This window comes from Perca flavescens, chromosome 22 (genome assembly GCF_004354835.1).
Source record: "Perca flavescens isolate YP-PL-M2 chromosome 22, PFLA_1.0, whole genome shotgun sequence".
Lineage (NCBI taxonomy): Eukaryota > Metazoa > Chordata > Actinopteri > Perciformes > Percidae > Perca > Perca flavescens.
Genome location: NC_041352.1, coordinates 5,325,872 through 5,350,454, shown reverse-complemented (window position 1 = coordinate 5,350,454; position 24,583 = coordinate 5,325,872). Strand labels below are relative to the sequence as shown.

At 42.7% G+C, this 24,583-nt stretch overlaps 1 protein-coding gene across 1 annotated transcript; it reads right to left on the bottom strand.

The window, feature by feature from the left end:
* Nucleotides 1–1,103: 1,103 nt before the first annotated feature.
* On the bottom strand, nucleotides 1,104–22,683 carry lancl2 (LanC lantibiotic synthetase component C-like 2 (bacterial)). Its single transcript, XM_028569521.1, has 10 exons — nucleotides 22,454–22,683; nucleotides 21,692–21,896; nucleotides 13,235–13,352; nucleotides 12,940–13,147; nucleotides 12,128–12,275; nucleotides 7,942–8,088; nucleotides 5,953–6,135; nucleotides 3,726–3,902; nucleotides 2,202–2,274; nucleotides 1,104–1,408 (listed from the first exon to the last, which is right to left on the bottom strand). The coding sequence occupies exons 2-10, from the start codon at nucleotides 21,854–21,856 to the stop codon at nucleotides 1,332–1,334; spliced, it is 1,296 nt and encodes a 431-aa protein (XP_028425322.1). The 5' UTR covers nucleotides 21,857–21,896; nucleotides 22,454–22,683; the 3' UTR covers nucleotides 1,104–1,331.
* Nucleotides 22,684–24,583: the final 1,900 nt, after the last annotated feature.

Genomic DNA, 24,583 nt, shown 5'->3' with positions numbered 1-24,583 from the left:
TTGTATAGAAGGCCTTTAACAAGCAACTAAATAAAACAAATCATGTTAGCTGTGCATTTGTGGATCTAATCATGTCTGCTAGTGAAATACTTCAAATGATGCTTTCCATTATTTGTATAAGTATAAACCGGACGATACATAGGTTTCATCTCTGATCACCGAGCTGGTGAATGTGACAGATGTGTGACTTCACGGCTGGGTTTTCTACATCACAGCAGTGCTAGGTTCATTAAAAGGCGAAAAGAGGAGCCACGGGGAGGCATTAGTCGGGGAATTAAACAGGATCGGCACATGTGCTGGAGAAGGTTTAAGAGGCCAACACCCAATGCTTTGAAGGCCGATGCGAGCTGCTACATGAAAGCTAACAAGCTAGCGTGGAGTGGTCTCAGTGGAAACGTTAAAACCTTAACATCAATTGTAGACACTTGTCACATTTGGGATAAACTTCTCTCATTTGTCAATGAACTGCTGGAAACTGAATGTATGATTGCTACTTGGCTTTACAAGTCAAACTGAAATGAATAATCATTGTTTAAAAAATGTAGATTTTCCCCTTGTTTGATTTCAGCCCTCCCTATGGGACTCCATATGTCACTCTGGTATAGACTGGACCTTAAATACAGACAGCTAACATTAAACTTGATATAATGCGGATCGAACACAACACTGCGTGTGCACGAGCTGCAGGTGACTCAGCAAATGCTGAAATCACATGACCAAAAAGTAATAGTCTAGTGCGTTAACCAGCCAGGCTAACTAGCTTCCACTTTTCGAGTGGAATACAGGAAGAGGAAAGCACTACATTGACAGGATATGAGGCACCAAGAGCCAGTTTCAGAGCATGCAGAGGCATAGAAACACCAACCAGCTTCAGCTCTCAGCCCCCCTCCCTCTTCCTTGGCCTGGGTGCAATGCTATTAAAGGCTGAGGGTTAGAGTGGGTTCTCTCTTGTGTCCATGCCAGGAAGAGACAGGGGGGTCCATGTCTCTGCCCCAACACACGTCCACCTTCAAGAAGAGAAATATCCACAACATTGTCTTCTTCAGTCCAGCCGCGGCTTTAAATTTCATCATTCAGTAGTTAATCTTGCCTTTATCCGTTTGTATACAATTTTAGTTTCACAAACCAAACCATAGGTTTACTCTAACAAACACTCACTCTGCTCAGTTCTTCATTTTCAGTGTAACCGCTCACTAATTACTCAAGACCAAGGTTGAAAGCTGCATTACAAATACTGTACATCCTTGGCCAGCTTTCGAGCAAAGACTCAAACATTTTGTCCCCCGTCCCCGTCCCCTTCATCTTCATCTTCTATCCCATCAGTGGGCAGGTCAAAGTTCAAAGGCAGGGAAGCAGGAGGCTTCAGGCTTTTCCATCTCTGATAGGTAGTAGACGGCCCCTGCCATACCTGAGAGGAGAAACCCATCCATTACTGCCAACAAGTCAAGAAGGCTGTCCAATCAGAGACACTTTAGTCTTAACAACTGACAAGAAAATAGCAAATGGTTATACAACTAGATTTGGTGTATCCTGCATCAGCAGCAGTTTGAAAGTTCAAATGTGGCTTAGTTGTACTTAATAATGTGTAAATCTCCTCTTAGTAAACACTTTCAGATCAGAATCAGCTTTCATGACCAAAGTATGTGAACATATGCAAGGAATGTGACTCCGGTTTCCGTTGCTCTCAGTGTACTCTACACAGAAACAGACATACGGCTCAAAAACATTTGTTTGCTTTCCTCACTACCATTTTTCTTTTTTGTGCACTAATTCATTTAACAGCTTTTAGAGCTTTTGGTTGGTTTAATCTAGCGCTGCACGATATGAGGAAAATATCTGATTGTGGTTATCTTGACTGATATTGCGATTGCGATATGATTCACGATATTGGAGTGAATAATCATTTTGTATCATTATTCTCATTTTCATTGAAAACATTTTTACCATCTTATGGTATTATCCATACCACATTTATGTGGTGCATAATGTGCATAAATAGACGTTTTTTTCTTTATTTTTGTAAATGAACATTCAAATGTCATTTAAGTTTTGACAGCCCAGTTTTGGATTGATCAGGTGAAGATAAAACACAAGAAGAGACTTGTGTGCGGCGCTCACAATCGTGACTATGTGGATAAAGGGTAAATGTCAAAGCAGCTTTAAATCAATCTGGTGGAAAGGGGAATTAAAACATGCGGTACCTTCAAAAAGAGAGTAGGGTCTGTCTGGGATGCGACAGCCGTGGGTCCCGTAGTCCAAACACCACTCAGCAAACTGGAAGGATGTAATATCAATGTGTTCATACACATTCATGCAATATGCATGTGTACATGTTTGAAAAAAATGCAAAAAGAGAAAACTACTCGTCAAACATTTACTTCATTAAGTTTGTTCCAACGACAACATATTCAGTGCACGTGAAAGGTCCTTTATTTCAGGAACCAAACATCTACTTTCTTGAAGCTGTGGTCTGTGATATTTTAGCTGTGTGTGGGTGGGGGGGGACAGGTACCGAGCCGACCGTTCTCTGGGATGCGTTTTCATGCTAATCGAATGGGACCAGTTTTAGCCCAAACCGCTAATTAGCTTATAACGCTAGTTGTCGGGGCAGAGGGTAAAGTCAAAAGAAATTGCCATTTCTATACCACTAACAAGGCTCAACATAGCACCACACTTCCAACGCCGTGGTTGAGCTATGTTACTGGTTACTGCTTGCACGGCGTTCGTTGTTGGACTGGTTGTGACTGTTTTCCATAGATGGCGCCTGCCTGTATACCCGAAGGTAATGTCTTTCCAAACTATCTTTTTAATAAACTGTCTGTACACTTACAAAGTTCTCGATGCTTCGGTTTTCATGTAGGGACCCTCATTATGCTACCGTGGAAGTTTGGTGCTACGTTGATCCTCGTTAGTGGTGTAGAAATACTTTTGACTTTACCCTCTGCCCCGACGACTAGCATTATAAGCTAATTAGCGGTTTGCCCTAAAACTGGTCACATTCGATTAGCATGAAAACACATCCCAGAGAAGCGTCGGCTCGGTACCCACGTGTTATTTACCCCTAGGTTCATTTTGTGCCGAATTTGTCCTTTAACCCGAACCCTGGAGTCTAGCTAGCTGTCTGGATTTACCCTGCAGAGATCTGAGGAGCAGTTAACCATAGTCCTCAGAAATCCACCGGAGTTTAGAACGCCAACACAAAGACAGATGAAGGTGACGGACATCCGGCCAAAAAGAGGGACATCCGGCAGCACCGGACCAATCCCAGAAGTGGAACGTCGTGGCTATAGACTAGTTTTACCTGAACCCTGGAGCGTTTGGTCAGATAGTCATGTTGGTTTTAGTCACTATAACATTACATACATTTCCGTCTGACCAAAGCACTACAAAACAACACTTTTACACTAATAATTGTTATATTTTTCTATTGTTTCTGTGGTGTTTTTTGTCAGAAATGTGGTTCCTGACGCCAAACTCACCATGAGGTGGTATTGTGATGACATCAACAACATTGAATTTGAATCTGGACGCTCATAGGAAGCACAAACTAGATTCAAGGTTACCATATAGGCCTATATTCATTTTTCTTAGTGCGTAGGATTTATCAAATTGCACTGATTCAACTTTCTCTTACATTTTGAAGGTACATTTTGTTTTAAGTCCGTATTAGGAAGCTTTTTGTTGTTGTTGTTCACTCTAAAAAAAAAGTTGACTCTTGTTCTTACCTTGCAGGCGCGGTACAGATATTTCTTCTCCTGGGTCAGCTTGTAAAGGGACAGGAAGGCGTATCCGTTGCCGGCGGTGCCGTGGCAGATACCGTAGCCTTTTCTGAGCAGACCCCGCTGCCAGATCACCTCCGCACATTCTGCAGCCTCCTTCAAGTACTTCTCCTCTTTAAACACCTGGGGACACACAGGTAAAGCCAAAAGAATCAAACCTGGACGAATGGAAAGGTCACAAAAACTACGGTCAAAAGGAGAATTTCAGTATTTTTTCAACCTGGACCAAATTGTTTTAGCCTCAGGCTCAGATTGGTATTAGTCTATGACTGGATTATGAATATGAATGGAATACTGCCACTTCCTGAAACATGTGCATGATCACAGCTGATGTCATCCTGCACTTGTGAGAGTAATTAAATAGCAGAGCCGCCTGTACAATTAGAAACTAGAAATGCTTTTGTTAAATTCTGGATTTGTAAAGATGCTCCGTCATTGGAAGGCTGGGATAAGGAGCTGGTAAATGGACTAATAATAAGCACAACCAGTCATGACGCAGTGGATCCCTCCCCCTAATCCTGGAACTGACTATGGCTGACTTTTGTTTTTTGTAACAATGCCTACCTGGTACCTAATGTGTGTGGATCTGTGCACATGTCACATTAGATGGATACAATGTGATTGGTAAGCGCAGTAAAAAGATCCCTCACTGAGCGGTTTCAAAGGGAACTACATCACGGTTTCATGGGAGCTTAAGGTGAGCAAATAAATCATATAGCTGGTATATTGACAAGATGTGTTGCATAGCAACAAGGGGGATGTGGCACTCCATGCAGCATTTTATATCTTCCTGTGTTGCTGGTGATGCTCCCAGCTTTACTTGCAATGGAGACACTTTGAAACATCTCTCTGTAATAACATATATCCAATGTTATTGCTCGGTGAAGCAATGATTGCATTATTATGCTGATTTTCTGTTTGGTGAATACCAACAGCTTTAAAATGAAATACAGAATGTAGACAGTACTATAACGGCTGCCCTGAAATACAAACAGCCAAATGAAATGAAAGATCTGTTGGGTGTTCTGGTAATAGTGAGGCAGTGATGAGCAATCGTGCCTCCCTTTGTTCTGAGTTCTGTGCGCTGCATTAGTGAGAAGAATGCCAGAATAGCAGCACATGGGTCCCTAATGGGCCAAGAAAAGAAGGAATTAGCCTACAGTGCATTAGGCAAGGCAAGGCAACATCATTTATATAGTATATTTCAGCAATAAGGCAATATAAAGTGCATTGCATTAGTGCTGTATGTGTGAGTATGTGTGTATCCACAGCCAGGCTACTAAAATAGCTGGTGTTTCATCAGGACGGGAGCATTTATATTCCATCATAATTTCCTTACGAGTTCAGCAGTGACAAGATAAAGTGTGTATAACACTAAATATTAACCACTTCTACAAGTGGGTTTGGCCGAATACCGAAACCACTGGTTAAGATTCTGCCGAATCCGAAAACAAATACCGAATCCTACTCCCATCCTCAGTCTATTAACACAGTCAACACATTAATGAAGTGAACAACGTCCACAGCAGTGTATTTTTCATTTTATTTACCTGAAGTTGCTGCATTTTGGCTGCTGTCTGTAGATTCCTTCATGCACAACTCGTATTCTTTCGGATGTTTCAAACGCAAACGTTTTAACAGCGGCGAGGTTGTGTGTTGTTTAGGGTCCTCGCCACCACGACACAAATCGGCGTTGCAAATTAAACATGTAGCTGGACTTGAATGGCCTTCTTTTGACTGAAAGTACTGCCACACAACACTTTTTCTGCTTATGAGTTCCATTTTCACTTTTTCACAGCCTACTGCATTGAACGCTCCGCCTACGTAAACACCTTCCCGTAATCAACGGCGGCGTCATTACGTCGACCAGCGTAGCGCGTATACTGCAAGCCTAGGGTTTGGTTTGGCAGAAACCAAACCCCGTCAAAAAGCCCAATATTCGGCCGAATCCGAAGCCGAATCCTGGATTCTGTGTATCCCTGCTTTAAAATGGCCACTACACGTTTCAAAGGCTCTCCAACACAATATAATAGATGCGGTGCCAGTGTTGGACAGGAAGGCTTCCTGTCTGGTCAGTTCAAACAGATGCTCGACAGATGTAGTTCGACTGCTGTGGAAGTGTTGATGTTACTGCACAACGTGAACCACAGAACAATGCATGAAGCAGACTCACCTTATAAGCCATGATGAGCATATGGATGACACCAGGAGCTCCGTGGCACCAGTGAACCAGCCGGTCACTCTCGTTACTCAGCGACGATGGGAAGTTCCCCGAACGAAACCTCTTGTGGCGGACGTAGTCGATGCTGGGACGGATCAATTGGGCCAGAATGTCTGGATGGACCTTTGCTCCGGGCTGGAGACAGACAGAGTTTACTTGAATTATTACTAGTCATCTCTGAGTAATTACCATCCTGCTTTGGAAACACAACATGTTCCATCAATGTAACGTGACCTGAGAAAGATGGAGTCAGAAGAGGATGCAGGAGAGTAAGAATTAGGGATTTTAGAAACTCATAATGTAATATCTGTGCATAATGTAGTACTATTATTGTCATATTATACAGGAAACCCAAGCTGCCAAGCTTCAGGATGGAACCATTATACAGCCAGTATAGTTCAGAACCGCCTCCGCCCCCTTTACCGGACCTTTCCGACATCAGATTAGGGGGGCTGTGTCTCAAAATCAACACTGACTTTTCTCTAGACACTTTTCTTTTTCCTCATTCTTAACATAACTATTTCTATCACTTTTACAGGAGAGAAAATGTGTCTTATGGTGGCTGCTTGCAAAGAAACGAAGAAAAAGAAGGTGGAATGTTCGTCCTTTGAATAACGCCAGACATAAATACAGTGAGTTCAATATCATTATGAAACAAATGAGGATGATAGACGAAGAGAAGCACGTTGAATACTTCAGAATGTCTGCACAACGATTCGATGACCTACTTGGTCGGATCAAGCCTTTCATTCACCATAAAAGAACTCATCTTAACCCAGTAAGTTTACAAGAGAGACTTGCAGTCACTCTGAGAGTCCTGGCATCCGGTACCAGTCAGAACGCAGTTGCTATTGACGCACTTGCTCGGAAAGCTTGCCCTCGAACTCGTCCATGCTTCCTGTTTCCGCCTCGTCGTGCGCCACTGAAAAAAATAGAGTGGTGCAAGACCTCTAGTCGCACACTTTAAATCCTGGCGCGTCAGCGAGATCTATGTCATTTTGATGTCACATTGTCACGCGACAGGTTGGGAACGGCGACTGTAAAGAGGCCTTAAGATGGATTCCCTGCATGCCTTATGGCTGAAAATGAAAAGCCAATATTTTTTTCCTACGATACACTGTATACTGCCATATGAATAAATACTGGAATATTTACGATTTGACTTGAATAGCTCTATTTGTAAATGATATATAATTTTCGAATTCCTAGGATGACTTTGTAGGGGAGTACATCTACATAGACAATACAAATTAAAAAAACTTATGTGAACCATCCTTTCTTAAACTTTAATGCTTTACAAATATGAATTTCTCCATCTATCTATCCATCTATCTATCTATCTATCTATCTATCTATCTATCACAAAAGCAAGAAAGGGAAATTAACACTGGTTGACCCACATGACGCTGTCAATCCAGGCCAAGGTGAATGATATTAACGCATTGATGTTGCTTCCCCTAAAATAAAGGGTTCTGTTTGATTTTGCTCGCTCATTTCCCGGCTGTGTTGGACCACTAGCTAGTCCCTAACTCAATTAGCTGTAGCCTGGCTGAAGTATGGTCTGGAGACGTTGTGATACTGTTGCATTAATCAGATGAATCATTAATGAGGTGCTTTATTTCTATTTTGCAGCCAACACAAACACTGACTACTGGTAGCTTCACTGTGAAAAAACACATGTACTAAACTTTTCCCATCAGCAATCAGAGATGATTGATTATCCAGCCTAGCGTGACAACACTGCCTAAGCTGAGAGAATCTAATCTCTTCACTGTATCCTTACGGCAGGGAATTCTGAATTTGTATGATCTTGTCACGCTCCGACCGTCAACACAGCTGTCATATAAAGTCTGATTAGGATTACATTTTAGATTTTCAAAAGGGGAGGCTGGCTAGACATCCCAACACCAACAACCAACCAGTGGACCCATTCAGTCTTACCTGCATCAGCATGTGATAGATTCCAGCTAGGCCGTGGGCAGCTCCAATGTACTGCTTCTTGTGCCATTCGTAGAGCAGAGGGCAGCGATCCGTCTTCTTCTGCTCGGCTGACATGTTCTTCCCCGATTCCACGATGGCCATCACCACCTGAGGATTTGAAAGGGAGAAAAAGTTGGGTAACCCTTTACCTGAAGGTATCTACATAAGAGTGACATGACACTGTCATGAACACATGACACTGTCATGACACATGAACCCTAACCCTAACTTGTCGTGACAAAAACCGAATGACACTTAATGACAGAAGCGTAATGTCGCAAACGTTGATGACTTGTTTATAATGTTTAGGACACGTTCATGACAGTGTCATGTCACTCCTATGTAGATCCCTTCAAGTAAAGCGTAACCACAAGTTGCAGAACACAAATGACCCGTCTGACTGTATCCTGGCAGACAGTTGGTTCTCCTTGTGGGAACTGAATTCCTACAGCTTGCCGGTGTTAATCGTGTGTCCTCAGGTGTTCAATGTGGAGAACAATCACGGAGAACTGACTCCGCCCGTAATCAAATCCTCTCATTGAACGGGAATCCTTTTCAAAGCCCTTACCGAATCGGATTAGGTTTAGCTTTTAACATTTGCAAATAACCAGAACAAAACTCAGATTTGATTAACAGGATGTATTGTTAAGTGAGAACGCGTTAACAGGGCATTTTTAGTGTTGACAACCTAGAGCTACAACCTGAAAATAAGACCTGCAGCAGAACATATGGATTGTTGGGGCGACCTCTAAATCACACATTAGAGTGTGCCCCCCATGTAGGCTGAGTCCTTGGCAGCGGCCCGAGTTTGAATCCGACCTGTGGCCCTTTGCTGAGTGTCACCCCCCCCCATGTGTAATTGATTAGGAAAGGTCTCCTTTCTCTCTCTGACTATGCCCATCGTCTGTATCCATGCATGTCTACTTGAGTATTAGCGAATACTCTGTGGGAGGAGGAAAAGGGACAGCGTGTTGCCAACTGAGCATGAGCAGATAACAGTCAGTAATTGGTGCCATAAAGCACAAATATATCTTTGTGTTGTGCCTGGTTCAAGTCCCACATTTTGCGTCCCAGTAGCATTCAGTAGGATCTGATCTTAGAGATGAAGGCACAGGCAGGGCTCTATTTTTAGTTTTAGGCATGTGAAGAACTCTAAATAGAGATAGAAAGACTATAGTCTGATGCTAGGAGTTTGGGTTCACCGTTGTATGTCTCTACCCAATACAAGAATAGGTCAGGGTTTAGATACTAGATTTGCCCTAAATCTCAAATCATTTATGTCCTCCAGTAAATCTTATGAGTTTTGAATTTACAGTTACTAAGTGGGAGCACACGCAGCAAATTGCCCCCTACTTTGCTATGAAACATAACCATGCATTTGTATGCCAATAAATGGTTCAATTCAATTTTATTTATAGTATCAAATCATAACAAGAGTTATATCGAGACACTTTACAGATAGAGTAGGTCTAGACCACACTCTATAATTTACAAAGCCCCAGCAATTCCAACAATTACAGTAATTCCCTCAAGAGCAAGATGATGTGATATGAAGTGTCATGTTCTTGTAGTAACGGTGGATGTACAAGCCCAGGACCTACTGAAGACCAGGGTTTGCATTAGTGGCGTGCGAAACTGCAAAATTTGGTATCGATCCGATACCAAAACAGGGCCAGCATCGCCAATAACGATACTTTTTAATAATTAAGGTGGATTCATCAAATGACTGAATTGATGAATCCAATATCCAATTTTTTTTCCGCCTTGACAAATTAAAAAATTTGATGTTTAAAATGTTTTTTCCTATTTTCTATTTTTATTCAGAGGATCAGAAATTTAGAAAATTACAAAATTGCTCCAATTGTTCATTACTGCAATGGTGTTGTCTCCCTCGTTCCGCCTAGCTACGCCCAGACGCAATTTTGTAATTTTCTCAATTTCTGATGCGCTTAATAAAATTAAATTTGTCATGGTGGAAAAAAATGAAAAATTGGATATTTGAACCCATTTTCCTGTTTTTCCAAATGTCCGCTTGTGCTTAGAAAATTGAACTGATAAGCGTTACACTGACCAACGTTGACTCCAGTTCTAGGAGTATGACAACTGCCAGGAGAGATAAAGGGAGTGAGACGGCGCCTGGGCGAGAGATGCGATCCATGAGCGGATTTTCATAGATTATATTGGTCAATCCCTAATCCGTACCCATCTACACCCACATACACTTTGTCCAACAGCCATTAAAGGGGTTAAAAGGGTCGCTGTTTCCCTTTTTGCTCTCAGGTTTCTCTACAGAGCTCCACCTACAGCTTTGGAATGGACATTTGGCAACACTGTCGTAAAAACTTGTCTCTCCCACCCCACTCCCATCTTCTCCCTCTGGTCATGTGCATTTGTTTTCAAAGAAGCCGGCGAACGCACAGAGCCATGTCCACTGAGGTTTTTCTCAAAATATTACCCTTCTCTCCTGGGTCCGTAACATTATTCTTTTTTCCTACAATGGCCTTAGAACGCTGTCGGAGCAGGAGCATATAGCGTTTGCCAACATCAAGCTGACAAGAAACTCTGTGGCGGATAAAGTTTCTGATCACAGATACTTACAAGTGCAACAGCGAGAACGCCAGGTCAGCATCGGATTAGCAGGCTTGTGTTTGTCTCAGTCCTCGCAATTCTGAAAACGCAGGTACGATGTTTGCTCGTGTCTGACTCCTCGCTTGGTCAGTCTGCCGTTTCCTCTCTCTCTGTTCCTCCAACAATGCTTTCCTAGCTTTCTGCTTCTTTTTCGCCGGCTCAGCCATGACGATGGAGTGAAAAACTCCATCGCTACCTTGTTCTCATAGCTAGCCGGTTCCTGGATGCGTGCAGTGCCGTGAAGCAATTTGTTACATGGCGAGACCTGATATCACGCGACCAGGGGCGGATCTACAGGGGGGCCCTCTAGAGCCTTGCCCCCCCAAACTTTGGTGATCCAAAAACTGAACTTGTAAAACCAACCCGCCACTATGTCCACAAGCTTCTCAAAACAGTGAACTAAACAATACATTTACTAAAAGTGAACAATTTTATTTTTTATTTCAAATGCATTATTAGCCCCCTGCCCCTCAAATACTTAGCTACGTCCCTGATTCAAACGTGCAGAGCGGCGTTTGCTCAGTCTGGCTCACACACAGCAAGAAAATTCAAAGAAGTACACAAGAGGAAGAGAATGAGGGAACAGAAGGAGAAGGCAGTAAACTGGAGAGACCACGGAGGGTCAGAGCAGGAGAAGACCACAGAAGGAAAAGAGGAAATAAGTGAAGGAGATGAGGAAAAAAAAGAATCAGTGAGGGATGAAGAGGAGGCTCCAGATTCAGAGAGAGGGACATAGGCAGAGAGTGATCAGGAGGAGGCAGATGAAGATGACAAGGAAGAAGAGGCCTGCAGTTACCCCTGGACCATATGGTATGTTTTTATTCTTTATTTATTCTTTGAAAAGTATTAAAAGTATTTAAAAGTATTTTTGTGTTTGTTTGATTAAAGCCATTTACATATAGGGATTCCCACGCACCATCTACCCATGCCACCCTTCCAAGACCTCTTCCCCCCCCGCCCCCCTTTGCCACCCCATATAACATTTTCTAGCTCCGCCACTGCACACGACAACTTTGGGCGGCTCGCTGGCCCAAAGTTGCAAGGGTGGCGCTAGGGGGGAGCGAGACGACCACCATTCAACTCGAAAAAAGTCATATAACCATTCCAATGACTCCGAAGCTGTTCAGTTATGGTAAATTAAGCTAAAAAAAAAACTGCATAGTTCCCCTTTAAAGACGGTGCCAAATGTAGCCTCAGATTACATAAAAACATGTCAAAACTGTCTTTGCTATTTCTCAATTAAAACTAGACCAAAGTTTGCAATCGTCAAATAACTAGAATGTGACGAAAACTAACAAAATTCTCAACAAAAGAACCAAAGCCAAATCAAATTGACCGGTGGTGGTGGTACATGGGACGTGACGGACTCGTGACAACGTGTGATTTCCTTCATAGTACTGTAAAGTTCGAGATAGAAGTTCAAACTTGCACTGAACAAGTTGTACACGTTACACACGTAAAACTCGGAATAACCGAGGGATACATTTGGAAGAAAAAAGCATGCATGTGCGTGTCTGACCTTTGCAATGGTGCTCTCATCCACCGCGTCGGCCCCTATCTCTTTGTTAACGTAGAGCAGAGCGTAAAGGTAGCCGGCCCGGCCATACAGCAGCTCATCTGGCATCTCGGAGTCTGGAGCCAGCACGGAGCCCTGGAGCTGGAGGAGCCTGACACACACACACACACACACACACACAGCCACACACACACACACACACACACACACACACACACACACACACACACACACACACACACACACACACACACACACACACACACACACACACACACACACACACACACACACACACACACACACACACACACACACACACACACACACACACACACACACACACACACACACACACACACACACACACCATGATGACACAGAAATACACTCCAAAGGGGACAACTCACTTGGGAATAGGGTTGCGTACCAATAACTCTGTGTTAAGGAGCTATAGGGGGAAACGAGGGAGGCGGAATCTGCTTTTATATAAATAGAGGTTGGTGTACTGATGTCACATTGTTGAAGAAATGATGCAGTCCTCATGTAGAAAGTCTTTATGAACTGCGTCGCTGCAGTCCACTGCGGTGCAGCGCTGCACAATGAATATAGCGGAATGGATATTAAGCATTATTCTTATTTATCTGACCTGGTAGGGGTTCCTGCCTGTACAATTATAGGGGAAACACTGACATGTGCAGCAGTAACATAAAATATGTCTGTGGCGCCACATATCTTCCTACATGGGCCACATTAGATTCCCCCCACGTAGAACAACCACGTCCATACCTTCGTGCACAGTGCCAGCCACTCACCTGGACAGACAGTCCTGACTATCAGCAGTGTTATTCAGTTTGTGGTAAACCACCGCGCCCACTGCCAGTGGCCCAGCGTCGCCACACAGGAAAGTCACTTTACGGCCATTCAGGATCCTCATGGTCCTCTTCACGTAGTCCAGCGCCCTCTGCAGGTGGGTGGCCTCACGGGACGTCCGGTACAGCTGGAGGTACAGCAGGGCAATGCCTGTAGGGAAGACAGCACACGGGGGGGATCAACAATAGGCTGAAACTGGCCAACGGGATCGGCAGGTCTTCTCAGTTTGACACAGACCTGTCCAGCCGGTGTAGGTGGAGAAGTCATGGGGGTCGGCAGTCTTCAGGCCCTCCTCCATCTGCTGAAGGAGATCTTTGATCTTATTGTGTACCTTCTTCTGGAAAGCTGCGCTCACCTGAGGAGGAGAGAGCCAGTCAGTCAGCTGAAAAAAAACTCACAACACCTCCAGAGAGAGGAGACGAGAGGACTGGGGACCCCGTCTTCAAACTAGGGCTGCATGATATGAAGAAAAATACGCGATATGCGATACCGTTGTTGAATATCACAATAACCATATTACTTGTGATAAATAAACAGATATTAAAGTGTACTCAGGTCTGCTGCATACATTATTCTGCTAAAATACAACAAACTGCTTGTTGAATTTAAAACCAATGAAAGGAAATCCTTTCCAACTTTCTTTTATTGAACAAATTGAACATTGAATTTAAAGGTGCAATATGTAATATTGACAGCTAGTGTTTAAAATTGTTACTGCAGTACACATTCAAAATACTTGAGAGAGTAGATAAGAACCGCTAAAAATACCACTATCTTGCCGTCCTTTTCCACCCGACTTCAGGGGTCCAAACTGCGACCAAAATTTGAGAGTGTGCGACTTAATTTTACATCCAGTCGCACATGGATGTATTTTTTTTTTTACACATTAAACGTTGAAATGTCGGTACCTGAGAGCGCGTAAGGCCAAGCTTATCTGTCCTCTCTGAAAATTGACAGAGAGCAGAGCTCTGACGCTCTGACACACACACACACACACACACACACACACACACACACACACACACACACACACACACACACACACACACACGTAGACAATACAAACTACGTCGGCTCTGCAGTTTTGTTGAAGTCACAGTGAGTCACGGAAATGGCGATAAAGTGGTTTCAAGTGTGGTTACAGTTTTTCATAACTTCAGTCAGACAGCGTTTGCTGCGATATGATATTAATGGCGAGCCGAAAGCGGTCGCAGTACTGTTGATGTTACACTTCCTCGGAGACGAGCAGGCACAACAGTGGTTTCTATGCCCTGGTGACTGACTGACAGGCTGAGGTTGCAAGGCTACATTATTTCTACAGCAGCTTTCAGCTATTCAAAGTGCTTTACATGAAACATTAAAGAGCAATTAAAAACGGTCATGATGAAAATAAAACACGCTAAAAAATGATATACAAATACAATAATAAACTAAATATATATATTTTTTACTGTCAGGACAGCGATGGGGCTGTCAGTTTACCTTATATGTTGCATCTTCAAAAGTGACACTGAATTTGAAACAGCACATTGTAATTTCTGCACCTATTATCAAAGTATTTATTAGTAATACAGTGGAAATTAGTAGAAATGTGAATATTTGGTTAGCACGTTGATTTACGGTGTGTGCCCCTAAATTTTCTGGTTGTGCCCCTAAAATTTTCAGTTGGGTTAGAGAGAGACATCATGGCTTTCAAACGAGCAAAGTGGCAGTTGGTCAAGGCCACACCCCCCCTCTCCTCCTCAATAGCTACAGACACAGAAATGGCACATCCTAAGGAAAGCTCATTGTGGGACTGGCTCTAGTGGCTGGAATTCTGCACCAAGGCTGATTTTTTTCAGATACAGGAAAGGGACTTCAGATACAGTATTAAAAGGGGGATACCACTAGGGGACAACTATATATAAAAGGGACTTCAGATACAGTATTAGGGGACAACTAAGGCCTATATAAAAGAGACTTCAGATACAGTATTGGGGGCCACTAAGGTCTATATAAAAGAGACTTCAGATACAGTATTAGGGGACCACTAAGGTCTATATAAAAGAGACTTCAGATACAGTATTAGGGGACCACTAAGGTCTATATAAAAGAGACTTCAGATACAGTATTAGGGGACCACTAAGGTCTATATAAAAGAGACTTCAGATACAGTATTAGGGGACCACTAAGGTCTATATAAAAGAGACTTCAGATACAGTATTAGGGGGACCACTAAGGTCTATATAAAAGAGACTTCAGATACAGTATTAGGGGACCACTAAGGTCTATATAAAAGAGACTTCAGATACAGTATTAGGGGACCACTAAGGTCTATATAAAAGAGACTTCAGATACAGTATTAGGGGCCACTAAGGTCTATATAAAAAGACTTCAGATACAGTATTAGGGGGCCACTAAGGTCTATATAAAAGAGACTTCAGATACAGTATTAGGGGGCCACTAAGGTCTATATAAAAGAGACTTCAGATACAGTATTAGGGGACCACTAAGGTCTATATAAAAGAGACTTCAGATACAGTATTAGGGGACCACTAAGGCCTATATAAAAGAGACTTCAGATACAGTATTAGGGGACCAGTAAGGTCTATATAAAAGAGACTTCAGATACAGTATTAGGGGACCACTAAGGTATATATAAAAGGGACTTCAGATACAGTATTAGGGGACCACTAAGGTTAAAAGGGTGCGGAGAGATGGTCCAGACTGTTCTGGCTCCACACCTGGCTGGAACCACTCTGCACTTCCCTGGGCCTTCCCTATGTCGACAACTTCAACTTGTTCTGGGAGATGCCCAACCTGCTGAAGCGTGATGGTCTCCACCCAAACCGACACGGAGCCAGGCTGCTATCTGACAACATAACGACCACACTGACAGAAGGCAAGTATTGACATTATGTTGAAAATATCACAGATTCATGTCCCCCAGGTATTGATCCTGATAGCACTATACAAGTGGATGGATCTGAAAATGTTTTCTGTAGGATAACATGTAGTACTAGTATTACTCCAGTAACATGTGGTACTAGTACTATTCCAGTAATTATCAACAACAGACCACACAAAGTGGTGAATAGAGGGGCAACACTTAACAACCTAATTGGAATTAAAACTACCACAGCAATGATAGAAAAGGATAGGAAAATTAGATGTGGATTACTAAATATCAGATCTTTGTCTTCTAAAGCAGTACTCGTAAATGAATTGATATCTGATAATCAAATTGATCTATTCTGTCTTACTGAAACCTGGCTGGGCCATGAAGAATATGTTAGTCTAAATGAAGCCACCCCTCCCAGTCATATTAATACTCAAATTCCTAGAGGCTCAGGCCGAGGAGGGGGAGTTGCAGCCATATTTGATTCAAGCCTGTTAATTAACCCTAAACCCAAACTAAATTATAACTCTTTTGAAAGCCTTGTTCTTAATCTTCAACATCCAACACGGAAATCAGTACAGCCAATTATATTTGTTGTTGTCTACCGAGCTCCAGGTCCGTATTCTGAATTTTTATCTGAATTCTCAGAGTTTTTATCATGTGTAGTCCTTAAATCAGACAAAGTACTTATTGTAGGTGATTTTAATATCCATGTGGACGTTGACAATGATAGCCTTAGTACTGCTTTCAACTCATTACTGGATTCAATCGGTTTCAGTCAGAGTGTGCACAAGGCGACGCACTGTTTTAACCACACCCTCGACCTTGTGCTGGCATATGGTATTGAAATTGAGGATTTAATAATATTTCCGCAGAATCTGGTATTATCAGATCATTTTTTAATTACTTTTGATTTCTTGCTACCTGACCATACTAAACCAGATAGCAGCTTCTACACTAGATGCCTATCTGACAGTGCTATAGCTAAATTTAAGGAAAATATTCCTACAGCATTCCAGTCTATGTCGTGCCTTAACATAACAGAGGACCTCTATGTTAACCTCAGTCCCTCTCAAATTGATACATTTGTAGAGGCGGTGCTACGACTTGCCCTACGGACGACCTTAGACTCTGTCGCTCCTCTCAAAAAAGAAGACGATAAAGCAAAGGAAATTAGCTCCTTGGTATAACTCCCAAACTCGCAAATTAAAACAAATCTCACGAAACATCATCGAAAGTAAGTGGCGCTCCACCAAAGTGGAGGAATCCCGTTTGGAATGGCAAGACAGTCTGAAAACCTATAGGAAGGCCCTAAGAAAGGCCAGATCAGACTATTACTCATCATTAATAGAAGAAAACAAGAACAACCCAAGGTTTCTTTTCAGCACTGTAGCCAGGCTGACAGATAGCCACAGCTCTACTGAGCCATCTATTCCTCTAGCTCTGAGTAGTGATGACTTCATGAGCTTCTTTAATGATAAAATTATAACAATTAGAGATAAAATTCATCACCTTTTGCCCTTAACTTCTAACAGTTCATCTTTAAATGCAGGACCGCTAGAAAGAACGGCGACTCCCGACATATACTTGGACTGCTTTTATCCTATAGACCTTCAACAATTAATGTTAAAGATATCCTCAGCTAAAGCCGTCTACCTGTCTCTTAGACCCCATCCCAACGAGGCTACTCAAAGAAGCGTTACCCGTGGTAAACACTTCATTATTAGATATGATCAACATGTCCTTACTAACAGGTTATGTACCGCAGTCATTTAAAATTGCTGTGATAAAACCTCTTCTGAAAAAAACCCACCCTAGATCCTGAGGTCTTAGCAAACTATAGACCTATATCTAACCTTCCCTTTCTATCCAAGATCCTTGAGAAGGTGGTTGCTAATCAGTTATGTGATTTTCTACATAGCAACAGTCTATTTGATGATTTTCAATCAGGATTTAGAAAGAATCATAGCACAGAGACGGCACTGGTGAAAATTACTAACGACCTTCTAACTGCTGCAGACAAAGGACTTGTCTCCATTCTTGTTCTACTAGATCTTAGTGCTGCATTTGACACTATTGACCATACTATCCTGTTACAGAGACTGGAACACTTAGTTGGCATTAAAGGAATTGCACTAAGCTGGTTTAAGTCCTATTTCTCTGAGCGATCCCAGTTTGTTAATGTTAATGATAAACCCTCCAAGCACGCTAAAGTTAGCCATGGCGTTCCTCAAGGCTCAGTGCTTGGACCAATTCTATTTTCCTTATATATGCTTCCTCTAGGTAATATTATTAGGAAACACTCGATTAACTATCACTGTTACGCAGACGATACCCAATTATATCTGTCAATTAAGCCAGATGAAAGTGGTCAGTTAGCAAGACTTCAAGCGTGTATTGAGGATATAAAATCCTGGATGACCCACAATTTCCTGATGTTAAACTCAGACAAAACTGAAGTTATTGTGATAGGACCAACGCACCGCCGAACTTCGTTTTCGAAAGATATAGTTACTCTGGATGGTATTACCCTGGCCTCCAGCACTGCTGTCAGAAATCTAGGAGTTATTTTTGATCAGGATATATCCTTCAACGCCCACTTAAAACAAACCTCAAGAATAGCCTTTTTCCATCTTCGTAACATTGCCAAAATTAGGAATATCCTGTCTCAAAGCGATGCTGAAAAACTAGTCCATGCATTCGTTACTTCTAGACTAGATTACTGCAATTCCTTATTATCAGGTTGCCCAAATAAGTCCATTAAGACTCTCCAACTGATCCAGAATGCTGCAGCACGTGTTCTGACGAGAACTAAGAGAAGAGATCATATTTCTCCTGTATTAGCTTCTCTGCATTGGCTTCCAGTGAAATATAGGATTGAATTTAAAATCCTCCTCCTGACTTACAAAGCTCTAAATGGTCAAGCACCATCATACTTAGAAGAGCTCATAGTACCTTATTGTCCCACTAGAGCACTGCGCTCCCAGAATGCGGGGCTACTTATGGTTCCTAGAGTCTCTGGAAGTAGACTGGGGGCCAGGGCCTTCAGCTATCAGGCTCCAGTATTATGGAACCAGCTCCCAGTCGGGGTTCGAGAGGCAGACACCGTTACCACATTTAAGAGTAAACTGAAAACCCTCCTCTTTGATAAAGCTTATAGTTAGGGACGAGGAGTTGAAGCGTCCACCTAACCCGGCCCACTGCTTCTCCTCGTAGTCATCAGTTTTTTTCTATACTGTATAATTAATAATCGAGCGAGAGTAGAGGGAGGCAGGCCAGTACAGCCCGATCCGGTTGGGGGAGTTCTAGCCCGACCAGGCACCTCTCTTTAACCTGCCTCTCTTAAGTTATGCTATTACAATTCTAGACTGCCGGGGAGGCTGTTCCTCCCTAAGACACACTGAGCTGCTCTCTCATCTCTACTTGTTACTTTTGTATGCATCCTGTCCCAGAAATGCTTGTTACTAATCTAGCTCTGGGGAGTTTACTCCCGGAGTCCTTATGTTTCTTCTTCGCAGAGCTATGCTCTGCGATTCTCTGCATTTCCCGGCTGCATCCTGCTGCGTCCTGCTGCATCCGCAGCCTCCACCCGTGCTCTGCAGCGCCACGTTACATCCCGCAACGCCCTGCTGTGATGTTCATACGCACAGAGTAGTCAGGATCCGGTATAGGAGACTGCACTACTCAGTATGACACGATGTGCCCTGCTATGACATGAACTTCCACGATAACCTTCGAAGTCAATGTGACTTCTAATGTGACTGTTATCACCACTGTTCATCACGCCCCCAACCGGCCCGTCAGACACCGCCTACCAAGAGTCTGGGTCTGCCGAGGTTTCTTCCTAAAAGGGAGTTTTTTCTTGCCACTGTCGCAATAGCCACTGCTAATGCTTGCTCTTGAGGGAATTACTGTAATTGTTGGGGTTTTGGAATTTATAGAGTGTGGTCTAGACCTACTCTATCTGTAAAGTGTCTCGAGATAACTTTTGTTATGATTTGATACTATAAATAAAATTGAATTGAAATTGAATTAAGGTCTATATAAAAGGGACTTCAGATACAGTATTAGGGGACAACTAAGGCCTATATAAAAGAGACTTCAGATACAGTATTAGGGGACCACTAAGGTATATATAAAAGAGACTTCAGATACAGTATTAGGGGGCCACTAAGGTCTATATAAAAGAGACTTCAGATACAGTATTAGGGGACCACTAAGGTCTATATAAAAGAGACTTCAGATACAGTATTAGAGGACCACTAAGGTCTATATAAAAGAGATTTCAGATACAGTATTAGGGGACCACTAAGGTCTATATAAAAGAGACTTCAGATACAGTATTAGGGGACCACTAAGGTCTATATAAAAGAGACTTCAGATACAGTATTAGGGGACCACTAAGGCCTATATAAAAGAGACTTCAGATACAGTATTAGGGGACCACTAAGGTCTATATAAAAGAGACTTCAGATACAGTATTAGGGGACCACTAAGGTCTATATAAAAGAGACTTCAGATACAGTATTAGGGGACCACTAAGACCTATATAAAAGAGACTTCAGATACAGTATTAGGGGACCACTAAGGTATATATAAAAGGGACTTCAGATACAGTATTAGGGGACCACTAAGGTATATATAAAAGGGACTTCAGATACAGTATTAGGGGACCACTAAGGTATATATAAAAGGGACTTCAGATACAGTATTAGGGGACCACTAAGGTATATATAAAAGAGACTTCAGATACAGTATTAGGGGACAACTAAGGCCTATATAAAAGAGACTTCAGATACAGTATTAGGGGGCCACTAAGGTCTATATAAAAGAGACTTCAGATACAGTATTAGGGGACCACTAAGGTCTATATAAAAGAGACTTCAGATACAGTATTAGAGGACCACTAAGGTCTATATAAAAGAGACTTCAGATACAGTATTAGGGGGCCACTAAGGTCTATATAAAAGATACTTCAGATACAGTATTAGGGGATCACTAAGGTCTATATAAAAGAGACTTCAGATACAGTATTAGGGGATCACTAAGGTCTATATAAAAGAGACTTCAGATACAGTATTAGGGGACAACTAAGGTATATATAAAAGGGACTTCAGATACAGTATTAGGGGACCACTAAGGTCTATATAAAAGAGACTTCAGATACAGTATTAGTGGACAACTAAGGCCTATATAAAAGAGACTTCACATACAGTATTAGGGGACCACTAAGGTATATATAAAAGAGACTTCAGATACAGTATTAGGGGACCACTAAGGCCTATATAAAAGAGACTTCAGATACAGTATTAGGGGACAACTAAGGCCTATATAAAAGAGACTTCAGATACAGTATTAGGGGACCACTAAGGTATATATAAAAGAGACTTCAGATACAGTATTAGGGGACCACTAAGGTCTATATAAAAGAGACTTCAGATACAGTATTTGGGGACCACTAAGGTCTATATAAAAGAGACTTCAGATACAGTATTTGGGGACCACTAAGGTCTATATAAAAGCATCCAAAGAGCACCAAGTCATCATGGGACCTTTAACGTTAGCTCGCTATACTATGGAAAGTTACGTATTGTTTACGTGCGAGAAATAACGTGTATTTGAACAGTCTGGCTTTCCATAGGTCGCTGTCTGCCTTACTAACTAGGGTAGAGAAGAGGCGTTTGTCTTTTAATCCGGTTAATACCATTCGTCTGATGCGTTATTGATCCCGGAAGTTGGAGTCTGTGAATATCTTTCCAACTTTAGCGGACTGCAGCAGGCGCGCTTCTGTAGTTTCTGTCACCCAGAGCTCTCACCTGTCCGTCGGCATCGAACGGCTCGTTGTACTGGGATTCCGCTCCGGAGCTGGAGCTGGGCAGACCCTGCTCCCAGTCCAGGTACGGGTTCGGGAAAGAGCGCTCCTCCATCTCTGCGTCTGGAGCCGAGATCAGCTTCAGACGCTTGGACACGTTATCGCCCATCGCTACGGCGGCTCGGGAGGGACGGAAAGCCTCAGGCGCACTGCAAGGACCATAAGACATCATCCATGTTCAAGTTTCAAGATTCAAGATTAACTTTATTGTCCCGCATCGTGGGAAATTAGTCTTGTGCACTTAACCCATGCTGCAGCCACAGTAAAAACAAAGAAAAACAGACAGCTGTAGTCTACAAACAACATACTGTACAATACAACAGACCGTAGCCTATATGGTCCTGATGGTGAACAAAAAACCTAACACCACTTACTAATATGAGAATATAAAGTGGTCATGAAAATGTGTTTTAATGTGTTTAAGTGCAAACATTATATAATCAGTGGACTGCAAGAACTCCAGCTAGAGAGCGAATGGTATAGCAGCAATCTGCTTTATTATAAAGACAATAGGCTAGATCATACACTGTATGTATTTTCTTTTACGTTTTACATAATGTAAAGTGAGAACAATATGCAGATCAAAAATGTCTCAATGGAAATACAGACCATGTGTTGCTGCTGTGATTAGCACTGTACTAGCAGCCCCGGCTCCGGTTGCTACAACACTGCAGGTAATGACAGGTGGGGCCAGAGTCGGGCTTACCAGGAGGCGATAGACTATTCGATCCGCGGTCAGTCCGGTCCTCTCAGTCTCTCCGCAGCGGCTCGGTCTGGGGCTGATCGTGGTGGGGGTGGGGGTTGCGGCAGCCTCCAACCTCCCAGCAGCCTCTCTCAGCATCCCCTGGTCCGGCCGCTCCCGTCTCCCGGCGGATGGACAGAGCTGGGAAGCTGCAGTCAGAGCGGGCAGGCGGTGCCATGTGTCACTGCCGCATCACGGTCCCCCGCTGCTCTCTGAGCCATCACACTGCTGCTGATGCTGTTGCCCGGTTCGCTCTGTACACACACACACACACACACACACACACACACACACACACACACACACACACACACACACACACACACACACACACACACACACACACTCCTTCCGTACACCAGCACCAGTCACTACCCAGCAGTCCAGTCCCCGGCAGCTGACTCCAAATGTGAATGGTGACAGATGGTGTTGGTGTGTGATGCGGCCGGGATTAGGCCACATAGCGCACTTCTTTCATCCCTCCTGCTTTCCCTTTCTGTCACTGCCTTCTTCAACACGCTACAGCAAACGTTGGGATGTAGCCTACCTTTCAGAAAACATATTTAGTGACTAAAAGCGTGTGTCTTGCTTAATATAATTTGTAAGACGATATGAAAAAGATGAATCAGTTTATTGAAGGCTTTTGGCTTCATCTCAGTAGTGATGTAATGCTTTCCTGATTCCCTTCTTCCAAAAAGGTTGACCACTTCAGCAATAAGTGAGACCAGAGCACTAACGGATTAACTGTTTATCTAACCCCCCCTCATTTTATTTATTAATCAATCATTCAGGGATGTTTTTTTTTTTTTTATTTAATCTTCATTTAAAGCAGCTGGAGGGGCTCAGGCCGGCCTGTCTTTAGTAACACTAAATCATTCAATTTCATTTTTCCTTACAGTGACAAACACTATTCTTATGAAAACCTCTAAATACAGGTCATGTTTCTTCACATTTGAAGACATTGAGATGTTTATATGATTATTAAGAATATCATAAAGTACCCCTAGTGACCTTTTAAACACTGAATGTCAATACAGAACATTGATCAGTCTCAGCTGAACAAGACTGTAGCCCTTTGCGGCCCCTGAAAGCTGCAAAAGTAACAAAAATAACCCCAATGTTGCGTTACTGAAACGGTGGTGCGTTGAACACCCTGTTGTGTGTGCAAGGCCAGGGAACAATTGTGACCACGGTTAAGAGAAACCAGTGTTAACGGAAAATGTATTGGAACAGGAGCTTCACCACTTTTATTAGGCTCGCATTGGGCGGTGCTAAGCGCTGCACAGAGCCCCAGTATCTCTGCAAAATAGCCTCTGGAAGAAACTTGTTTTGGTGGAACGTGTACGTTCAAAAGTAGTTTTAGTTGTGCGACAGAAAACTCAGATTGGACAGATAGTCTAGCTAGCTGTCTGGATTTATCCTGCAGAGATTTGAGGAGCATTTAAAGCTGGGCAATATATCGATATTATATCGATATCGTCATATGAGACTAGATATCGTCTTAGATTTTGGATATCGTAATATCGTAATATGGCATAAGTGTTGTCTTTTCCTGGTTTTAAAGGCTGCATTACAGTAAAGTGATGTCATTTTCTGAACTTACCAGACTGTTGTAACTGTTCTATTATTTGCCTTTACCCACTTAGTCATTATATCCACATTACTGAGGATTATTTATCACAAATCTCATTGTGTAAATATTTTGTTAAAGCACCAATAGTCAACACATCAATATCGTTGCGGTATCGACATCGAGGTATTTGGTCAAAAATATCGTGATATTTGATTTGCTCCATATCGCCCAGCTCTAGGAGCAGTTAACCATAGTCCTCAGAAATCCACCAGAGTTTAGAACACCAACACAAAGGAAGAGGAAGGTGACGGGCATCCGGCCCAGAAGAGGGACATCCGGCGGAATTTCCGGCGGCACCTGAACAATCCCGGAAGCGGAACGTCGTGGACGTAGACTACCACTTTCATAACTAATGCTGCTGGTTTTCTTGTGAGGACGGTCTTCAAGAAGCAGTGCTGCATCTGATTCACATCTGCATACATTTCATTAGAACTCGGCAGATTCTCGAGGAAGCAGAAATG